General features: G+C 46.8%; 1 protein-coding gene across 2 annotated transcripts in view; it reads right to left on the bottom strand.

Annotated features, from left to right (window-relative positions):
- The window catches only part of fgf13a (fibroblast growth factor 13a), a 483,723-nt gene extending 465,614 nt beyond the window's left edge, over positions 1–18,109 (bottom strand). The window contains exons 1-2 of one of the 2 annotated variants that reach the window (XM_063061170.1): positions 17,685–18,109; positions 11,539–11,727 (exon numbers count right to left, since the gene is read on the bottom strand). In XM_063061170.1, the coding sequence (XP_062917240.1) occupies positions 11,539–11,587 (49 nt within the window). In that variant the 5' untranslated portion in view covers positions 11,588–11,727; positions 17,685–18,109. Of the gene's footprint in view, positions 1–11,538; positions 11,728–11,942; positions 13,023–17,684 lie in introns of those variants that run through there. The other variant, XM_063061171.1, reaches the window with a different exon arrangement.
- Between the last annotated feature and the right edge of the window lie 3,586 nt (positions 18,110–21,695).

Below are 21,695 nucleotides of genomic sequence, written 5' to 3'. Positions count from 1 at the left end.
CCAAGACCAGAGAACACAGCCTCAGAATAGAGGGGCATCCTTTTAGAACAGAGCTGAGGGGTAAGTTCATTAGTCAGAGAGTGGAGAATCTGTGGAATTTGTTGCCACAGGCAGCTGTGGAGGCCACGTCTTTATGCACTGTATACTTAAGGCAGAATTTGATAGATTCTTGATGGGTCAGGGCAGGAAGGTATACGAGGGGAAGGCAAGAGATGTGGGCTGAGAGGGGAATTGATCAGTCATGATGAAATGGCAGAGTGGAGTCGATGGGCCAAAAGGTCTAATTCTGCTCCTATATCATATGGTCTTATGTACTCTGCTCCGCCATTCCACCATGGCTGATTTATTACCCCTCTTAATCCCGTTCTCCTGCCTTCTCCCGGTAACCTTTGACACCCTGATAGCAATTGGATAGGTACATGGAGGGGCAGGGGGATATGTTGGTGACACAATAATGAAGCAATTCGTGTAATATTATTACAGAACCAGCGATCGGGGTTCAGTTCCTGTCTCAGTCTGTAAGGAGTGTTTACGTTCTCCCTGTGATCGCGTGCGTTTCCTCCAGTTGCTCTGGTTTCCTCCCACATTCCACAGATGCATGGTTAGGGTCACTGAGTTGTGGGCATGCTACATTGGCTCCAGAGGCGTGGCAACCCTTGTTGACGGCCCCCAACAAATCATCGGACTGTGTTGGTTGTTGATGCAATTGATGCGTTTCAATGTACGTGTGAGAAATAAAGCTCATCTTTTAATCTTTATACTGCTCCCATACACATGGAACAACTAGCCTGCTTCATCCCTCTCATGATCCTCTACTAATCAAGAATCTATCAATCTCCGCTTTAAAATACTACATGACCTGGCATCCACAGGTATCTGTGGCAATGAATTCCACAGATTCACCACCCTCTGTCTGAAGAAATACTTCCTTATCCCTGTTTTAAATGGACATTTCTCCCATCTGCTGCTGTGCTCTCTGGTGCTAGACCTCCCCGCTATAGGAAACATCCTTTCCATATCCACTCGATCTCGGCCTTTCAATATTCAATAGGTCTCAGTGAGGTGAATGCAAAGCCTTGCCACGCCAGCTCATGCAGGGAAAGTTAAAACAAACACTAGGAAGTGATAAATGAACGAGACAGCAGATGCTGGAAATGCCCAGCAGGTCAGGCAGCATGCGCTGGAATAGAAACAAATTCAACATTTTGAGCTCGAAACACTGACAGCTTAATATATAGACAAGGAACACTGAATGGTATATCACAGGAACAGCCCCTTCAGCCACAATGTTGTAGGGAACCAATTAAATTAGTAATCAAATGACTATCTAAACTCATCTCTTCTGCCTACTCAATATCCTTATCCTTCCATTTTCCTCATATTCCTGTGTCTATATAAACACTTATTAGAAAGTCTCTAATGTATCTGCCTTACCATCACCTCAGGCAGTGTGTTCCAGCTACCCACAACTCTGCATAAAAGAGCTTGCCCCCACCCGACTCACATCTCCGTTGAAATTACCCCATCTCACTTTAAATCCATGCCCCCGGGGAAAAGATACTGTCTACTCTATTTATGCCTTTCATAATCTTATAAACCTTCAACAGATCTCCCCTCAGCCTCTGCAGCTCCAGAGAAAACAACCCAGGTTTGTCCAGCCTCTCCTTATAACACATGCCCTCTAATCCAGGCAGTACCCTGGTAAATCCCTTATGCACCATCTTCAAAGCCTCAACATACTTCCTATAATGAGGCTTAACTAGACGGTTAGCATAATGGTTGCAGGAATCTCATTCCCAGCAAAACGAAGGAGCTGATCATTGACTTTGGGGAGGGGTGGTGCAGTGTTCCTGTCTACATGAATGGTGTTGAAATTTGAGCTGATCGAGAGCCTCAATTTCCTTGGTCCAAACATCACCAGTACCCAGTCCTGGTCTAACCACGTTGACAGCACAGCCAAGAAAGCTTACCAACACAAATTTTTCCACGGAGGTTGGGTGAGATTACAACGACGGTCCATGGTGAAAGGTGAAATGTTGAAGCGAACATGAGGGGGAACCTCTTCACTCAGTGAGAGGTGAGAGTGTGGAACGAGCTGCCAGTGGAAGTGGTGGATGCAAGCTCAATTTCAATGGTTAAGAGAAGTTTGGATGGGTACATAGATGGTAGGGGTATGGACGGCTATGATCTGGGAGCAGGTCGATGGAACTAGGCAGTTTAAATGGGTCAGCATGGTCTAGATGGGCTGAAGGGTTTGATTTTGTGCTGTAGTTTTCTATGACTCTACTTCCACAGGATGCTCGAGGACTTCTCAGTTTTAATTGATGGACCATAGGAGAGCATTCTGTCTGGATGCATTACAGCTTGATACAGCAGCTACTCCGCTTCAGACCACCAGATACTGTACAGAGCTGTGAACACAGCTCAGCACTTCACAGGAATGCGCCTCCGCTCAATGGGGACTGAAAGCATGTACCACAAGGCTCAAGGACAGCTTCTATCCCACTGTTATCAGACTCCTGAACAAGCCTCTTTTATGACAAGCTGGACTCTTGGCTTCATAACCTACCTTGTTATGATCCTGTACTTTATTGTTTACCTGCACTGCACTCTTTCAGTAGCTTCTACGCTTTACTCTGCAGTGTTAAGTTGAACCTTATTCTAGCTCAATGCACTGTGTAATGATTTCACCCCTATGAACAGTATCCAAGGCAAACTTGTACCAAGTTTATTGGTACATGTGACAATAATAAAGCAATTCCAATCTAGAAGTACTTCTGTCCAATTTACATATGGGTAAATGCACTTCATTAAATACCTGTCAGAGATGTGGAGTATGAGGGATGTGAGTGATCCCTTCAAAAATGAAAAGAACATCAATAGCATGCTGAGGGAAATGTCAGTAAGTAATGCGACCTAAAGATTCATAAACTGAGCAGAATATTGAAGGGAAAAATCTGTGAAACTCCCTTTTACTGGACATCTCTGGAAACACAACTTGTTTGCCCTCACTAACAAGCCGCTGGACTCAGGGGTGAGAAAACCACCTTTCTCAAACTCGTATATCGAGGGTTGGTATGACTTGGGTCCCACCAGACTGGGAAGCTGGGGTGTTTCAACCACCCGCACCCCGATCTGACCAAATATTGCCCACTTGCAATTATCCATCAGCAAGAAATAACAGATCATACACTGCATACAATTATAAATAAGGTGTATTCATAAATAGCACTTAATCGAACAGTTATTTAACAAGAAAGCAAAAAAGGGCCCTTTATAATTAAAATAGTCAAATGTGCACAAGGTTGGAGCTCAGATCTTCCAACAGCTGGATGTGTCCTTTACCTCACGGTGCCAACTCCTATTCCCCGATCACCAGTAGAACTTCCCATTTTGGACTCCATCGTGCACTCCAGTTGGATCAAATCCTACGGCTGGTTCTCTCAATCTTTTTCTCTCTCCATCTCCCACCAAAAAGACCTTGACCCACCCCAGTGTCCGTCACAAAACCTCTCTGCCCAGCTTCCTCTGGAACCTTCTCCCAATTCCTCCATCCTGATTGGCTGGCCCAATATTCCTAAGCTGAACATCACAACCTCTCACCTTTAACAGTTCTTTACTTTACTTTATTGTCGCTAAACAATTGATACTAGAGCGTACAACCATCACAGCGATATTTGATTCTGCACTTCACACTCCCTGGAGTACAAATCGATAGTAAATAGTAAAAATTTAAATTATAAATCATAAATAGAAAATAGAAAAGGGAAAGTAAGGTAGTGCAAAAAAACCAAGAGGCAGAACCTCAAAACTACCAGCAGAACACACTGTTTCTACAGAAAAACATGAAATGAACTACCCTACAACATTAGCAGTAAAATTTTAACCATGGTGTTATGCTTGCAGAAAATACTGATCAGGTCACAGATTAAGTAACAAGTCTGTTATTAGTTAAAAAGTTAGAAACTTGTGACTGAGTGGTGTCACAGATAGACAGGGCCATAAAGAGAGCTTTTGGCACATTGCCTTCATAAGTCAAAGAATTTGGGATGTTTTGTTGAAATTGTATAAGACATTGTTGAAACCTGGCTTGGAGTATTGTGTGCAGTTGGGCTCACCTACCTACAGGAAAGATGTCAAAGGGATTGAAAGAGAACAGAAAAAAATTTACAAGGATGTTGACAGGAATTGTGGACCGGAGTTATGGGGAAAGGCTGAAGAATTTAAGACTTCTTTTCCTCGAGCATAGAAGAATGAGGGGAGATTTGATAGAAGGAATACAAAATTATGAGGGGTATAGTTAGGGTAAATGCACACAGGCTTTTTCCACTGAGGTTGAGTGAGACCAGAACTAGATGTCATGGGTTAAGTGTGAAAGGTGACATACTTAAGGGGAACCTCTTCACTCAGAGGGTGGCGAGAGTGTGGAATGAGCTGCCAGAAGAAGTGTTAGATGTGTGTTCAATTGCAACGTTTTGGAGAAATTTGGATAAGTATATAGATGGGGAAGATATGAAGGGCCAAGGTCCGTGTGCAGGTGGATGGGACTAGACAGAATAACAGTTCAGCATGGGAGAAATGGGCCAAATGGCCTGCTTGTGTGCTGCAGTGCTCTACGACTCTGTTTGGATAGGAGGAAAAAAGTTTATATAGAATGAGAGTGACTGAATCTGAAGCTAGTAGCTGTAGGCCTGGAGATGTAGAATCAATGTGGGCCTCGCAAAGGGAATTGGACATGTGCCGGAGTTAGGAAATGTTCTGGGCTCTGGGGAATTTCACTAATTGAATAGATATTGGAAAGAGCCAGCAGATGCTGAATGTTGTGTGATTCGATAACTGCACAGCTTCAATGTTTAAACCAAATCAAAATGAACTGGCTTTAAAAATTGAAATATTTTAGATTGGAGTATTAAACCCTTCGCTGTTTTAGATTATTACCACATCCATTTCACTTGTTTAATCATAAGATTTTATTTACTGAAAGCTACTTCCCCCAGGCTGGGAGACACTCTGCTTCCATCCAGTACACATTATTTATGACTATACCAGTAGCACTATACTGTTGTATATTTAACTGTATGTCATATAGGCACTTTATGACATCCACAAAACACTTTTTTAAATCTGTTAATATTATTATATTAATATTATTTTATGTGCTGTCTGTGATATGTGTACTGTGTCTTGCAATTTGATCTCTGAGGAATTGTGTTTCATTTGGCACTTTACATGTGTACAGTTGAATGACAATAAACTTGAACTTGAAATCATAGGGTAGGAAATTATCTCAAAGTATTTCAGGGGCACAGACAGACTTAATACTTAGGAGAGAAGTCGAGTTATAGCTCCTGTACCGAAATGTTATTCTTAGTAGTACATTGACCTGCACCTGTACCACAGCCATCCAGACCCCTCCCATCAATGCACCTATCCTAATTTCTCTTAAAGGTTGAAATTGAACCCACATCCACTGGCAGCTCGTTCCACACTCTCATCACCCTCTCAGAGAGTGCAAGCACTTTTTATGCTGTGGACCCTTACCATTAACAAAGGGGCTCTTGCACCCCAGGCTGGGAACCCTTGCTCTGAGTGAAGAATATCTCCTCAGGTTCCTCTTAAATATCTCACATTTCACCCTTAACCTATGGTCTCCAGTTCTCATCTCACTCAACCTCAGTGGATAAAACTTGCTTGTATTTACCCTATCTCTACCCCATCATAATTTTGTATAACATATCAAGTCTCCCCTCAATCTTCTACGTTCTAGGGAATAACTTATTCCACCTTTCCCTGTAACATAAAACAACACAGCACAGGAACAGGCCCCATGGCCCACAATGTTGTGCCAAATCAACTAAATAAGTAATCAAAGGCCAACTAAACTAATCTGCTCCGCTTATGCAATGTCCATATCCTTCCATTTTCCTCACAATCATGTGCCTATCTAAAAGTCTCTGGTGTATCTGCCTCTACCCCCACCCCAGGCAGCTCATTCCAGGCATCCATCGTTCTCTGTGGTTAAAAATTTGCTTCTCATATCTCCACTGAAATTAAGCCCTCGCATCTTAAATGTCTGCCCTCTGGTACCAGATATTTTACAATGCTGGGAAAAAGATACTGTCTCTCTTCTCTGACCACTCTGTCTATGCCTCTCGTAGGTTCCCAGGTCCTGTCAACATCCTTGTGAAATTTCTCTGCACTCTTTTCTCTGTCAGGAGACATGACTGAATCACAGTCCAAGAGTAGGTTTGAAACTGAGAGACTGGAAGGAAGGTTATTGGAAGGAAATGGTGACCTGGACCCAGGCACAGCTGCAAGTGGTGGAGGGATTCAAGTACACAACAAATGAGATTAAGGAGTTCAGTGGCCAGGGTGGGGAGGGGGGTGCTCTCAGGGGTGGAGGAGCTTACACAGACAGGATGAAGATTTGAAGCTGAGTTTGGCATCAGGAAAGAGCTGCAGAAAGTCATAAACTCAGCCAGTTCCTTCATGGGCACTAGCCTCCCCTGCATTGAAGACACCTTCAAAAGACAATACCTCTGAAAGGCAGCACCAATCATTAAGGACCCCCCTCACCTAGGACATGTCCCCTTCTCATTGCTACCAGCAAGGAGCAAGTTCAGGGGCCTGAAGACACACATTCAGTGTTTCGGGAACAGCTTCTTCCCCTCCACCATCAGATTTCTGAATGGATAGTATACACTACCTCACTTTCTTTTGCTCTACTTATTTAATTTAAATTTTATATATACTTATTGTAATTTACAGATTTTTTTTATTATGTATTGCAATGTACTGCTGCAAAACTACTACAAATTTCACAACATATGCCAGTGATATTAAACCTGACTCTGATTCTGAGAAAAATACCTTTTCAAACTCTCACCTGAAGTTGCCCTGCCCGTAAAAGGAAACAATTTTTATTAATTTGGAGATACAGTGCGGACCAGGCCTTTCTGGCTTTTCGAGCTGTAGCAACCCACTGATTTAACCCTAACCTGATTTACAATGATCAATCAACCACAAACAAGAGAAAATCTGTAGATGTTGGAAATCGGAGCAACACATACAAAATGCTGAAGGAACTCAGCAAGTCAGGTAGCGTCTATAGAAAAGAGTACAGTCGACATTCATAGACAATAGACAATAGACAATGGGTGCAGGAGTAGGCCATTCGGCCCTTCAAGCCAGCACCGCCATTCATTGTGATCATGGTTGATCATCCACAATCAGTACCCCGTTCCTGCCTTCTCCCCATATCCCTTGACTCCACTATCGTTAAGAGCTCTATCTAACTCTTTCTTGAAATCATCCAAAGAATCGGCCTCCACTGCCTTCTGAGGCACAGTATTCCACAGATCCACCACTCTCTGGGTGAAAAAGTTTCTCCTCAACTCTGTTCTAAATTGTCTACCCCTTATTTTTAAACTGTGGCCTCCGGTTCTGGACTCCCCCAACATTGGGAACATGTTTCCTGCCTCTAGCGTGTCCAATCCTTTAATAATCTTATATTTTTCAATCAGATCCCCTCTCATCCTTCTAAATTCCAGTGGTTACAAGCCCAGTTGCTCCAATCTTTCGACATATAACAGTCCCGCCATCCCGGGAATTAACCTCGTGAACCTACGCTGCACTCCCTCAATAGCAAGAATGTCCTTCCTCAAATTTGGAGACCAAAACTGCACACAGTACTCCAGGTGTGGTCTCACCAGGGCCCTGTACAGCTGCAGAAGGACCTCTTTGCTCTTATACTCAACTCCCCTTGTTATGGAGGCCAGCATTTAGGTCCAGAACTCCTGCTGAAGGCTCAATCGCATCCTTCCTGTGGCATGGTGATCAGAACTATGGACAATACTCTGAGTGCAGCCTAACCAATAATTTGTACATCCCACTCCCTATCCCCCGGCTAACCTGACAAAGGTAGGTCTGCTGTGTAGCTTCTTCTCCATCGTGGACCTGTGTGACCACTCTCAGCGACTTACGTATAGATAGGGCAAATGCAAGCAGACTTTCCCCACTGAGGTTGGGTGAGACTAGAACTAGAGGTCATGGGTTAAGGGTGAAAGGGGAACATGAGGGGGAATTTCTTCACTCAGAGGCTGGTGAGAGTGTGGAATGAGTGGCTGGTGGAAGTGGTGGATGTGGTTTCAATTTCAGCATTGAAGAGAAATTTGGATAAGTACATGGATCGGAAGGGTATGGAGGGCTATGGTCCTGGTGCAGGTTGAAGGGACTAGGCAGATTAATAGTTTGGCACAGACTAGATGGGCCAAAGGGTTTCTTTCTGTGCTGTAGTGTTCTTCTACCCAAGGTCTTGCTATTCTCCTCAGGGCCCTGTCATCATGTATGTCCTGGCCTGTTTTAACCTGCCAAAATGCAACATTTTGGTTAAACACCTACAGCCATTCCCTCACCCCCTTTCCCAGCTAATCTAGATTCTATTATAACCTTAGATAACTTTCTATAATTTGCCACCAATTCTGGCGTCACCCACAAACTTACTAACCAAGCCACTTACACTGTCTTCCAAATGATCAGCTTACATGGCAGGGTGGCACAGTAGAGTAGTGGGTAGCACAACGCTTTACAGTAGCAGTAACCGGGGTTCAATTCCCATCACACGGTAGAGTAGTGGTTAGCACAACGCTTTACAGTAGCAGTAACCGAGGTTTAATTCCCATCACACGGTAGAGTAGTGGTTAGCACAACGCTTTACAGTACCAGTGACCCGGGTTCAATTCCCAATGCTGCCCGTTCTTCCCGTGACTGCGTGTGTTTCCTCCAACTGCCCGAAGATGTCCTAGGTGAACTGGTTATTGTAAATTGTCCCATGATTAGGCTAGGTTATATCGGGGGATTGCTGGGCAGCGTGCCTCAAAAGGGCAGAGGGCCGATTCCATGCTGTACCTCAATAAGTAAATAAATAAGCATTAAACAGTCCATCACCACTGGTGTCAGGCCATTTTCCTCGACCAACTCTTAACTCTCACCATTAAGTCAATGTTGTCTCCAGTTTGCTACCTTGCCCAGAATCCTGTCTGGATCACCAGAAATAGAACAGCAGTTAACAGAATGCTTCACACCAGCAGTCTGAAGATCCAGGTTGAAGACTCAAAGGGGTCTGCATTCCAGACCTCAGACATGAACCATGAAACCATACAACCGTAAGACATAAGAGCAGAATTAGGCCATTTGGCCCATCAAACCTGCTCCGCCGGTCAATTATTTTTCCCCTTCTCAGCCCCACACCCCATCCTCTCCCTGAATCAGGGTCCCCTCCCAGAAGTCTCTCTCAACATCAGCAACAGCAAGAGAAAGTGTCCCCAGGTGTGATTGAACAGTTCTCTGGAGTTAAATGGTGTTGCCCAGTGAGGAGGGAGGGCAAGCCCAAAGCCATCCACTCGCACTGCCCGCAAATCAGCCTCCAAGGCTGGTGGGCCGGGACTGTGATGCATAACTTCATTTGTTCACGTTACCAATTAATAGTTACACTACAGGCAGTGGCAAAGGGAGAGACAGACAGACAGTCACAGAGACAGAGAGAGGGAGACAGACAGACAGACAGAGTCACAGACAGACAGTCACAACTACAGAGAGAGAGAGAGAGTCAGAGAGAAAGGGAGTGAGATAGAGTCACAGAGAGAGACAGTCACACACAGAGAGAGTCAGAGAGAGAGTCATAGAGAGAGAAAGTCAGAGAGAGAGAGAGAGAGTCACAGAGAACGGGAGTGAGATAGAGTCACAGAGAGAGAGACAGACAAGAGGCAGTAACAGAGAGAGGGAGTCACAGAGAAAAGGAGTGAGATAGTCATAGACAGAGAGAGTCAGAGAGAAAGGGAGTGAGATAGAGTCACAGAGAGAGGCAGTCACAGAGAGGGAGTCACAGAGAAAGGGAGTGAGATAGTCATAGAGAGAGAGAGGAAGTGAGAGTCACAGAGAGAGGGCGGGTGAGAGAGAGTGTTTGAGAGGGGGTGCAGGAGGGGTAGGGGAGAGAGAGGTGTGGGGGAAAGAGAGAGGAAGAATGGGGTGAAAGAGGGGGAGAGGGAGGGTGGAATACGCGGCGGAGCAGGAAACAGAGACGGACGAGCTGGGATGGAGGCAGACAAAGGAAGAGAGTGATTGAGCGATAACGTGATCCATATCAAACAGTCTTAAATGTTATCGAGTGAGAGGCCTTGTTTAATCTTTCTATAAATAGGTCGCCGTCTCTGCTGCAAGTGGAAAGGCGATGGTTGCCGCAAAAGTCCCAGGAATAAGGTGCATATTTATGGTGAGTTGTCAGAGCCGTCAGGAAACTGTTACTATGAATAGCAGCAGCCGATACACGCGATTTATCTCACTTATCACTAGACAAGGCGTTCGTGGTGCGCTGGTCATAGAAGTGCTCGCATAAATACTGTTATTCTGCAAAGTTCAATGTATGTAAGCGAACAAGAAGCCTCCGTCAGCCCAAACCGCAGACAACAGCTGATTCTCAGGACACAAGCTGCGACCGAGGCTGCAAGTTGTCACCAGCGGACGGAACCCCCCGAAAACCAGCCGCCCCTAACAAGACAACGCAGCGTGTGGTCAGATTTGGGGATTTGAAATGGAGCCTACTCCGGCTTAGGAAGGATCCCAAGCCATAGAAGTAATTCCTCTCTCTCCACGTGGCTGTCAACAGCTCGTTACCCCCACCGTTTTAGCGTGATTGTCATCGATCACCGCCAAAGTTTACTCTATAACTCTGTGTAACAGTTTACCCCGCGACAGCCTTTGACCACAGGGGGCTTTGTATCAGTCAGTGACTGTGGGCTAGGGAACAGCAAGGCTGGCGAAATCACCGGGGAAAACTCCATTTCCACTTTTACACCGAACGCACGCTTCGTAAATGCAGAAAGGAGAGGCGAACGTCTCCAGTCCAAACCCGCCCCGAAACTCCAGTGTGAAACCCGGGGCGACCCGGTTCCGGGCGGGCGTATCAGGGACCCGGAGCTGTACGATTGTCGCAGCCCGACACCGATTTGCCCAGCTCAACGCGCCCTTCTGACCGGGGACACCCGGAGTCGACCCAGACATTGGGCGTAGGAGGGACCCCTTCGGCGGTGCAGGAGGACACTGTCCCAGCGGGTGTCTTCGACAGCCGACCTGTCCCGTAACCCAAACCCTCCAGTCCGTAAACAAATGGCAGGAGGTAGCAGGGGTTGGAGGTCCTGCCTTCAGTCCCGGTGCCATAGTCTGGAGTAGGTCGACACTGCGAGACGCGGGGCGCCTGTAACCCGCCCCCTCGCCTACTGCCACCACCCCGTATCAAAGCCTCTTCCCATGAGGGAGGAAAATGTGGTGGCGGGGGGAAGAGAGGTGTTGCACGTTCCCCCTCTCTCCCCCACCGTGACAAGCTGGTGGCAGAATCAGGAATATTCCGCTTGCAAACACGGCAGCTGGCGCCAGATGAACCCGCCGACAACCCCAACCCGCCGGGCTCCCGGGGGCCTGACTCCCCCACCCGCGAACAGCAAACAGCCCCGAGCCCCCGCGGGGAGACACGCACTCTCTTACCTTTGGCGGCATCCTTCTCTTCCTTTGGTTTGGTCACTTTCCCGCTCATAGATCCCAGTTTGGACGCGTGGCTCTCTCGACGGGCTGCCGGCTGACGGGAAGACTCGTCCGGGGTGGGTGTGCGTGGAGGAGGAGGGGGCGGGGGTGCCGAGGGAGAGCGCCTTGGCTGTCCTGCTTTGCCGGCTGGACCTGTACGAGGCGAGAACGGATACCGTGTACTGAATCACATACACACACGCCAGCTAAATCCCGGCCCGCTCCCCCACCCCCTCTGACACCCACAGAGCGCGCTCCCGTCTGCTCGCTCCCGCCTGCTCTCCCTCCCTCAGCCACTCACGAGATGCACATTTACGTCTCCACACGCCCCCCCCCCCCCGCCATGTTTCACCCTCCCTCCCCCTCACCTTATTTCCGCTCTTTGTCTGCCCGGCTGCTGATGCTGAGAAACGACGCGCTCCTCGCATCACACGCCGCACTCCCTGTTCCCGGCTCCGAGGCTGCCCCGCTCTCCCTCCGGGGAGCCGTCGGGGTACGAGGGAGGCAGCGCACGGATGGAGAGCAGTGAACTGTGAGACCCGGAGATCAGAGAGACTGGTACCCGGAGAGGAGAGGAAGCGCAGTCCGAAGCACTGGAGGCAGCCCGTGCGTGTGTCAGAGACAGAGATCGCCGCTTGCTTATCAACAGATGCCAGCGCGTAGTTTCCTATCGCTGTTGGGGTATTCATCATCCAGGGCATAGACTACCGCACAGTACAGGCTCTTTGGCCCACAGTATAATACTGACCTTTTAACCCACTCTGAGATCAATCTAACCCTTCCCTCCCGCATAACCCTCATTTTTTTCTATCATCTCTGTGGATATGTAAGAGTTTCTTAAATGTCTCTAATGTCTCCACTATCACCCCGGCAGCGCGTTTCACGCACCCACCACATCCAACTCCTAGACTTTCCTCCAATCACCTTAAAATGATGCCCCCTCGTATTCCATTTCCACCCTGGGAAATAAGTCACAACATGTCCTTGGGCCAGGAGCTCCCGTTCCCTGGGTACGATATTTTTCCCTCTCGTCGTGTCTATGTTTTACAGCCTGTCAGCGTTGAACACTGAACTGATCACTGGACACAACCTACGGATTCATGCTGAAGAACTTTACTCCCCAAAGAATGAGCGGGGATTTTACAGAAGTACACAAAATTATGAGGGGTGGAGATGAAGTAAATGCGAGCATTGTCTTTTTTTGAACTGAGGTTAGGTGAGACTACTGGGTTAAGGGTGAAAGGTGAAAAGTTTAAGGGGAACATGAGGGGAAACTGCTCACTCAGAGGTTGGTGAGAGCGTGGAACTAACTGTCAGCGCAAGTGATGGATGAGATTTCGATTTGAACGTTTAAAGGAAGTTTGGATAGATACAGGGATAGTAGGGTATGAAGGGCCTAAGAGCCTGGTTATGTGGCAGCAGTTTTTTTATGAATCTGTGGCTCATATTCTCGGTATTATTGATTTACTGATTTGTGTATTTGCAGAATTTTTCCTCCTTTGCATACTGGTTGTGTGTCAGTCTTTGCCTGTCCAAGATTTAAGATTGTTTAAGGTCATTTCCAGTACATATGGGTAAAGGAGAAGGAAATACTGTAATTGTTACTCCAGATCCGATGCAGCACAAAAAAACACATTAAGATAAAGAACACAGTATTAATAAAAACACACAATAAATATAAATACGTACATAAAATAGCTTACATGCACAGATTGATTGTATGTCCATGAAGTGACGCTAGGCACAGGAGTGACTGACTGTACACAAGGTGACACTGACAGAAAATGATAAAGTGGTGGTTGGGGGTGTGGAGGAGTGGGTTACTGAGTGTTGCTATTGATCAACCATACTGTTTGAGGTAAGTAACTGTAGTTTTTCACTAATTTTATTGTATTTCTTTGTATCTACTGTGAATGCCTGCAAGAAAAATAAATATTGTATATGGTGACAAGATTCAGAGTAAATGCATCATCTTTTTTTTAAACCTGTGTCCGCGGCTGTCCGAAATATTAACAGTTTACATTGGGAAGGAAGAGTTCAAAGAGGCATCGCGTCTATTATAAAATGTTTGGAAGCCTCATTTTCGGAAAATTAATCTCAGGGTTGTATGTGGTGACATATATGTACTTTGATAATAAATTTACTTTGAACTTTATTTTCTCTCACGCAGGAAGATCTCGCCACTGCGTTAACCTGGCGAGAATGTTCCTTCCCCAAGAAGGAAGAACAAGACGGTTAGCCAGACAGCAATCTAGCCTTCCAGATATCGACCTGTTCCGTCTCGGAATGTCCCGGGACAGCAATGGAGCGACACGCCCAATTTGTCACGTGGTGTGTAACGCGAACTTGCCGACAGTGCAGCTGGGGCGGGGTTTAACAAGGAACATCGGGGTCGATGTGGTTCTTGGAATCGAAGCCGAGGGAAAGTTTACCCCCTCCATCACCTGCAACCTGATAGCACGGGACAACGGGCACCGAGCAGTGGGACCGGGTGCGGGTTTGGCTTCTTCCCGAGAGGTCACCCCGACTCCGATAACAGTCTGTCAACTTTCGGGGCCATCTGAACAGGCTATAAGGTTCAAAGGAAATTTATTATCAAAGTACGTATATATCACCATATACATGCCAGAGCTCCATTTTCTTGTGGACATTTATAGGAAAATAAATAAATACAATAGAATTTATGAACACTATACACAGGTTCTTGATTAGCCAGGGCGTCAAAGGGTACGGGGAGAAGGCGGAGAATGGGGTTTGGAGAGATAATAAATCAGCCATGATGGAATGGCGGAGCAGACTCGATGGGCCGATTTGCCTAATTCTGTTCCTATGTCTTAAGGTCTTATAAACAAAAGCTGACAATCAATGTGCAAAAGTAAATAAATAACGCTGAGAACTTGGGTTATGGAGTTCTTGAAAGTGGACCTATAGGTTGTAGAGTCAGTTCAGTGTTGAGGTGAATGAAGTTACACACGCTGGTTTATCCCTGGAGTCACAGATTGCACACCTTACTGTGACGCAAACTGGACCTCCAACACGTCAGGTCGCAGGTTTCTACCTGTTCACCTAAGGAAGCACTTTACACATGTACTTCCAGTTCAAGGGGTGGAGAACGTGACCCTTTCTGCCCGTAACCCCAGTACGGGGCTTCGCAGAATAGGAGCGCGCCAGTCTCTCGCCGCCTTCTCCAGATGCTAACTATCGAGTTGAGAAATAAGCGCCCCTCATAAAGAGAATCGAAACAGATGGACGTAAAGAAAACCGGGGCATTGTATCCTGTGTCGACAATGCCCCGAGCAGTTTCACAACCTTCACCTCCGCTTTCTGGGGCGCTGTTAACATTTGCTTTTCGGCTGACGAATCAAAGTAAATTTAGTATTAAAGTACATATTTCTCTCCTTATACAATCTTGAAATTCATTTTGTTGCGGCGATTCACAGAAAAAAAGAAATGCAGTAACATTTATGAAAACTATATATAAACAACGACTGACAAACAACCAATGTGCAAAAAAGAAGTTTTGCAAATAATAATTTTAAAATAAGTACATAAATAATACTGAGAGAACGGAAGGTTGAATGGGTTAGGATTCACCAAAGCATGGGAGAATGAGGGGAGATTTAATAGAGGTATACAGAATTATGAGGGTATTGATAATGTAGATAAAGATATGGCTACAGATAAGGACTTTTCCCACTGAGTTTGGGTGAGACCAGAACTCGAAGTCAAGCGTTAAGGGAGAAAGGTGAAACGTTTAAGGGAACATGAGGGGGAACTTCACTCAGAGGGTGGCGAGAGTGTAGAACGTGCTGCCAACGCAAGTGATAGATGCAGGTTTGATTTCAACCTTCAAGAAAATTTGGTAGATGCATGGATGGAAAGGGTATGGGAGGCTATGGTCGGGGTGCAGGTCGATGGGACTGGGCAGATCAATAGTACAACACATACTAGGTGGGCTGAAGGGCCTTTTCCCGTGCTTTGGTGTTCTATGACTATACTTTTCTATAGATTCATTTTCTTGCAGTTATTTACTGGAAAGTAAAGAAACACAAGAGATTTTACGAAAAACCATACATAAACTAAGACTGACAAACAACCAATGTACAAAAGAGACAAATCATATAAATAATAATTTTGAAAGTAAATACATAATACCATGCACATGAGTTGTGGAATCCTTGAAAGTGAGTCTTTCGGTTGTGGAGTTAGTTCAGTGTTGAGGTGAGTTCTGAAGCCTGGTAGTTCAGGAGAAATAACTGAATCTGGTGGTGTGGAACGAAGTCTTCCACACCACCAGATACTATCAAGAAGGGCGCAGGGTCTGAATGGTGAGGTTCATAGATGATGGATATTGTTTTGTTGTGGTAGCGCTGCTTGTAGATGCGCTCAATGGTGAGAGGGGCTTTTCTTGTGATGTACTGGACTGTATCTATCTCTTTCTGTAGGCTTTTCCATTCCTGGGTACAGGAAATGATGGTGGTGGTTGGGCGTGTGTAGGGGTGGGTTAGTGGATGGAGCTTCCTGTTTGTGGAAAGTAAATATTTCTGAGTCGGGTGTCCCTGACATGGCCTCCTCCCTGATGGGTATGGTGTAATCTTATCCATGACCAAGTCTGAATCAATCAGTTTATACGCCTGTATAAAGTCACCCCCCAACCTTCTACATTCCAGTGAGAATATCTCCCCCTCCCAAACCCTCCTACCGCCCTCCAATCCGGGTAACGTCTGCTGAATCTTCTCTCAGATCATCAGATCATATAATGAAAGACAGTCTCAAGACTCTTAGAAAGTAATATGATTGAATGAGTTTTTCATGGGCTTCGAAAAGGAATTCATGGTTGAGTAATTGATTGGAATTCTTTGAGGATGTATTTAGTCGATGGAGGTGAATAAACAGTCGCTGCTTCGGGCCGAGGCTGAGGGAAGACTTGATAGAACGTTATAGATTTATGTGAGGCATTGATAAAGAACGCAGCCGGTATCTTTTTCCCAGGGTTGAGAAGTCTAATAGAAGAGGTCATGCATTTGAGGTGGGAGGGTAAAGTTTAACGGGGATATGTGGGGTACGTTTTTCACAGAGACTGGTGGGGTCCTGGAATGCGCAGCCGGCGATTGGTGGTAGACGTAGATGGCATAGGAGTGTTTCAGAGACTCTAGGCCAGGCGCTAGAATAGGCGTACGGGAGAGGCACATGGCCACTGTGCGGGGGAACGGGATTAGACCATTGAGGGGCCATTGGTAGAGTGCAGTACGGCCGCTGAACCTGCCGCAAAGTGGGCCGAAGAGCCGTTAAATCCAGTCAGGGAGTTTCCCCAGCTCCCGGCATCGAATTTCAGGCAGCGTCAACGAAAGTGAGCCGGAGCTGGACAGCGAGCTGCCATTTTCACTCAAGGCGAATTCTGCTACTCCACATAACTGCACGCAGCCATGTCTCAAAGAATAGGTTTCCGTTTGACTTAACGTAATAGCTAACGCCCTCCGACCTAGCTGTCAAGCGAAGCCCATACACTCGCCTGTACGCAAGCCGGGACGGTAGGATCTGGAGAACAAACTGTTGCCCGTGTATCAGGCTCCTCCTCTCCTCGCATCTGGTGAACCGAAAGAAACGGCAGAAACCGATACATCTGGCACCAGCGTCATCGCAGCAGTTGCCAGTCAACGTTGAACTTAGCGACACCAGCTCCGGCTTTTCCCGCGGGGTTTACTCCCGAAACCTTCCCCATGAGTGGGTATAGCCACAAGGCATCGGAGGGTTGAGGTCGGAGTTTTCCTTCTAGATGAGCTGCCAACCTCAGCTGACGAGTCCCATCCGTCCAAAGCGACTAGTTTCAAGGCCCCGGTAATCCGCCTTTACCCCTTCTCCTGTAGAAACGATTCCGTTGGGCTTAGTAGCTAAACCACACGTGAAGGCCAGGGGGTAGATTTGATTGTCAGAGACTACTTGATGCGCACGCCATTGGGAACATTTAATAGGTTATGGGAGCTTATCCCCACTCCCTCCCCCAGCTAGGACAGTCTTAAGAAACCTAAAGTAATTGGATCGCTGTAAAAGTCAACTCGTGAGCTATCGAGGTACACCCGTTCTAAACTCTTTACAAAATTACCACATACCTTCGGAAGAATCCACCGCCGAGATTCGGTTCGAGAACTAAACTAGGTGTTTAACGAGGTCTTTCGAAACTCTGACCAAGGTAAACACGCGAGTCCTCTTGCGCCACGCTCCAGGTACCGAGCACAGGTGTCCGGAGTTTACACCTCGCGGCTCTCTCTCCGCTGAGGATTTCACGCGTTGAGTTCATCCAGCCGCCGCAGAGAACCCGCAAATCGGCGGGTCACGGGAAAGAGCGAGCCTTCTATTTTTAAGGACACCGGATCCGTTTCAGGCTGCGTCTTGGTTCGCACGGCTCCAAGTTGTACACAGAGAGCAGCTGACAAGATCACCTTACAGTTGCAGTTTGGGACAAGTGCGCGGGACCCCGGCCGAGGGCGGCGGCGAAATTCTCTGAAACATGCAAGACTTTAAAATACAGACTTTACCTCGCCGGTCCTTCCCCACCCTCCACCCATAAGACCATAATAAGGTCATTATACGCAGGAGCGGAATTAGGCCATTCGGCCCGTCGAGTATGTTCCACCATTCCGTAATGGCTGATTTATTATTCTATCAACCCCATTCTTCCCGTAACCTTTGATGTCCCGACTAATCAAGAATCCTATCAACTTCTGCTTTAAATATACTTAATGATTTGTCTTCCACAGCCGTCTGTGGCAATGAATTTCAAAATTCACCACCCTCTGACTAAAGAAATTTCTCCTCATCTCCATTCTTAATGGACGTCTCTTGTATTCTGAGGGTGTGTGCCCCTGGTCTTACACTATAGGAAACATCCGCTCCACACCCACTCTACCTGGGCCAGACAGCCCCCATGGGCGGACCGCGGGCCAAGTGCGGACCGCGCCGACCCACTGGCACTTTCGTGAACGCTCCGGTCATAACATGTAAATAAAGCGCACGCTGCTCGAATTGATTCTAACCTCATCCCACACCGTACGCTTGACCTACGCCCTCGAAGAGCGCGCGATGCCGGGTCGATTACAATGTGTGCAATTGATATGGTTGGCGAAGGTTTAAGTCACGATGAGAAAACCAAGAAATCGGTTGTGGAGCTATTAAAGACGGTGCCATTGTCGGCTAACTCGGCAACAAGAAGAGTAGAAGTTTTAGCGGAGGAGTATTTTTCCAATCTACTCACTGATTTGGAGAAAGCAAAGCCATATCACTAGCCATAGACTCGTCCTGTGACCGAACCGATATGGAACAGCTATCTCTGTTCGCAAGATCTTTTGATGGGAAGGCCTTTCGGGAAGAGCTACTTTGCCTGGGCGCACAACTGGGGAAATAATTTTTAATGAATTGACACAGTTCTTTGAGAAGAATGGCTTGGATGTGAGCAAAATTGTGTCCGTTGTCACCGATGGCGCTCCGTCGATGGTGGGACAACACAAGGTCTTGGTAAGCAGGTTTGCCACTGTTAACCCAGCACTCTTGGCATTTCATTGCATTATTCACAAATCAGTGTTGTGCACTCAACTGTGGGGGGAAATGAAAGAGGAGATGGATACTGTGACGAGACTGGGAAATTTCGTTCGTGAGAGTTCTAGTCTGCAACATCGCCTTTTCGGAGCATTGCTGGAGGAAATGACACCGGAACACAAAGATCTTTTGCTGCATAATGATGTTCGCTGGCTGAGCAAAGGCCGTGTGTTGCAGACGGTGTGCGAACTGCGCGATGAGCTTGTGTCATTTTTATCCAGCCTGCAGAGCCAAAAAGCCCAAAGATTTAAGAGGTTTTTAAGTGACAACAAGGTGGTGGCACATGTTCTTTTTTGTCTGACATCATGTCTCATCTAAATCAACTTAATCTGCAATTACAAGGCAACAACCACACTGTTGCGGACATGTACGAGGCGATTGAAGCTTTCCTGTCAAAGCTGAACCTTTTGGAGCGAGACATTCACAGGAGAAAGTTGCACTTTCCACGTCTGTGGGAGCATTGCGAGAAGAACGAAATGCGGGAGGATCCAGTGATGAAGGATTTCGTGACGAGCCTGGTAGAAAACTTCGGGAATTGATTTGAAAGCTCCCCTAAACTCTTAGCTGACATCCTCCTCTTCCTGAGACAGCCGTTCTCCGTTTCGGCTGACGGCCAGCGGATTGCAGAGGCCAAAAGGCTGGTGTCTTCCATAGATGAGGCAACTCTTCAGATGGAGGTCTTGGAAATGGGAACATCTGATTTGCTCAAAGCACAACACAAGGACGTTGGGGTGAGTGACTTTTGGATCAACGTGGTTCCCCAAGCTCAATTCAAAAGCACGAGAGCTATTGCAATACTCCTACTCACACTGTTCCCCTCCACCTACATATGTGAGTCATCGTTTCCTTCAATGAACTCTATCAAGAACCAGGACAGAAACAGACTCTCCAATGCACATCTGGGCCAGTGCCTCAGGATCGCCACAACAGAATACAGGGCCGACATCAGAAGGTTTGCCTCATCCCGTCGCTGTCAATTCTCTCACTGATTGGTGAGTGAATCAATTTATTTTTGTCCATTTGTCAATCTTATTGTGGTATAATAATATTACAACAACAATAATACTGGTAATTTCATTTATAGCTACACTTCATACTTCAAATGCTGCATAGCTTAATTAAAAAGAACAAATGGATTAAAAGAGAGAACAGAAACAGTGGAAAAGGCAGTACTACTAAAACTTTGTGTGGAAGAGAAGTGGTGAAGACTACCATGTTTACAGTGTGTGTGTGTGTGTGTGTGTGTGTGTGTGTATTTTGAGTCCCAGATGAGTTCTCAATGTGACAGCTGACAGTTGTGATAGTTAGAATCATAATTAAATGATTGGTTTTGGACTTATTTTGTTTCAAAAGTTTCTTTCCCTCTCCACCCCTCTTCGCCTTCCGCAGGGATCGGTCCCTCTGCGACTCCCTTATCCACACGTCCATCCCCACGAATCTCCCCACCCGGCACTTATCCCTGTAAGTGTAAGTGCTACACCTGTCCCTACATCTCTTCTCTTGCCACCATTCAGGGCCCCAAACAGGCCATCCGAGTGAGGCAACACTTCACTTGTGAGTCTGTTGGGGTCATCTATTGCATCTGGTGCTCTCGGTGCGGCCTCCTCTACATCGCTGAAACCCGACGCAGATTGGGGAACCGCTTCGTCGAGCACCTCCACTCCGTCCAACACAACAGACAGGATCTCCCGGTAGCCACCCACTTCAACTCAGCTTCCCACTCCCGTTCAGATATGTCCATACATGGCCTCCCCTACTGCCATGATGAGGCTAAACTCAGGTTGGAGGAGCAACACCTCATATACCGCCTGGGATGTCTCCAGCCCCTTGGTATGAACATAGAATTCTCCAACTTCCGGTAATTCCCTCCCCCTCCCTTCCCCTATCCCTTGTCACTCTGCCCCCCTCCCCCAGCTGCCTATCACCTCCCTCATGGATCCGCCTCCTTCTACTACCCATTGTGTTTTCCCCATTCTTTTTTCACCTTTCCTGCCCATCCCCTGCCTGCTTTCCCTCCCCCACCCCCTTATCTTTCCCCTCACTGGTTTTTCACCTGGAACCTACCAGCCTTCTCCTTCCCACCCTCCCCCCACCTTCTTTATAGGGCCTCTGCCCCCTCCCTCTTCAGTCCTGACAAAGGGTTCCGGCCCGAAACGTCGACCGATCTTTTCCACGGATGCTGCCTGACCTGCTGAGTTCCTCCAGCGTGCTGTGAGTGTTGCTTTGACCCCAGCATCTGCAGAATATTTTGTGTTTACCTTTCAATATTTGATAAGTTTCAATGAGATCCGCCCGCCCCATTATTCTAAACTCTAGCGAGTACAGGCCAAGAGCCATCAGTCGCTCCTCGTAGACACCTAGCTACTGAAACAAGGGCTAGACACATATTTGCGCATTTAGGTTAAAGCGCCATCAACTCTTTACGTCTATAAGTGGATGATAGCGTTCAGTAATGGAATAACATCACTTGTTATGCAAATGTTGATTTCAATGTCCTGTGTTTATGTATTTTTTTTTAGGAATTCTTA

The sequence above is a fragment of the Mobula hypostoma genome, chromosome 10, assembly GCF_963921235.1.
Source record: "Mobula hypostoma chromosome 10, sMobHyp1.1, whole genome shotgun sequence".
Classification (NCBI taxonomy): domain Eukaryota; kingdom Metazoa; phylum Chordata; class Chondrichthyes; order Myliobatiformes; family Myliobatidae; genus Mobula; species Mobula hypostoma.
Note: the sequence above shows the minus strand (reverse complement) of the source record. Positions and strands in the feature narration are given on the sequence as shown.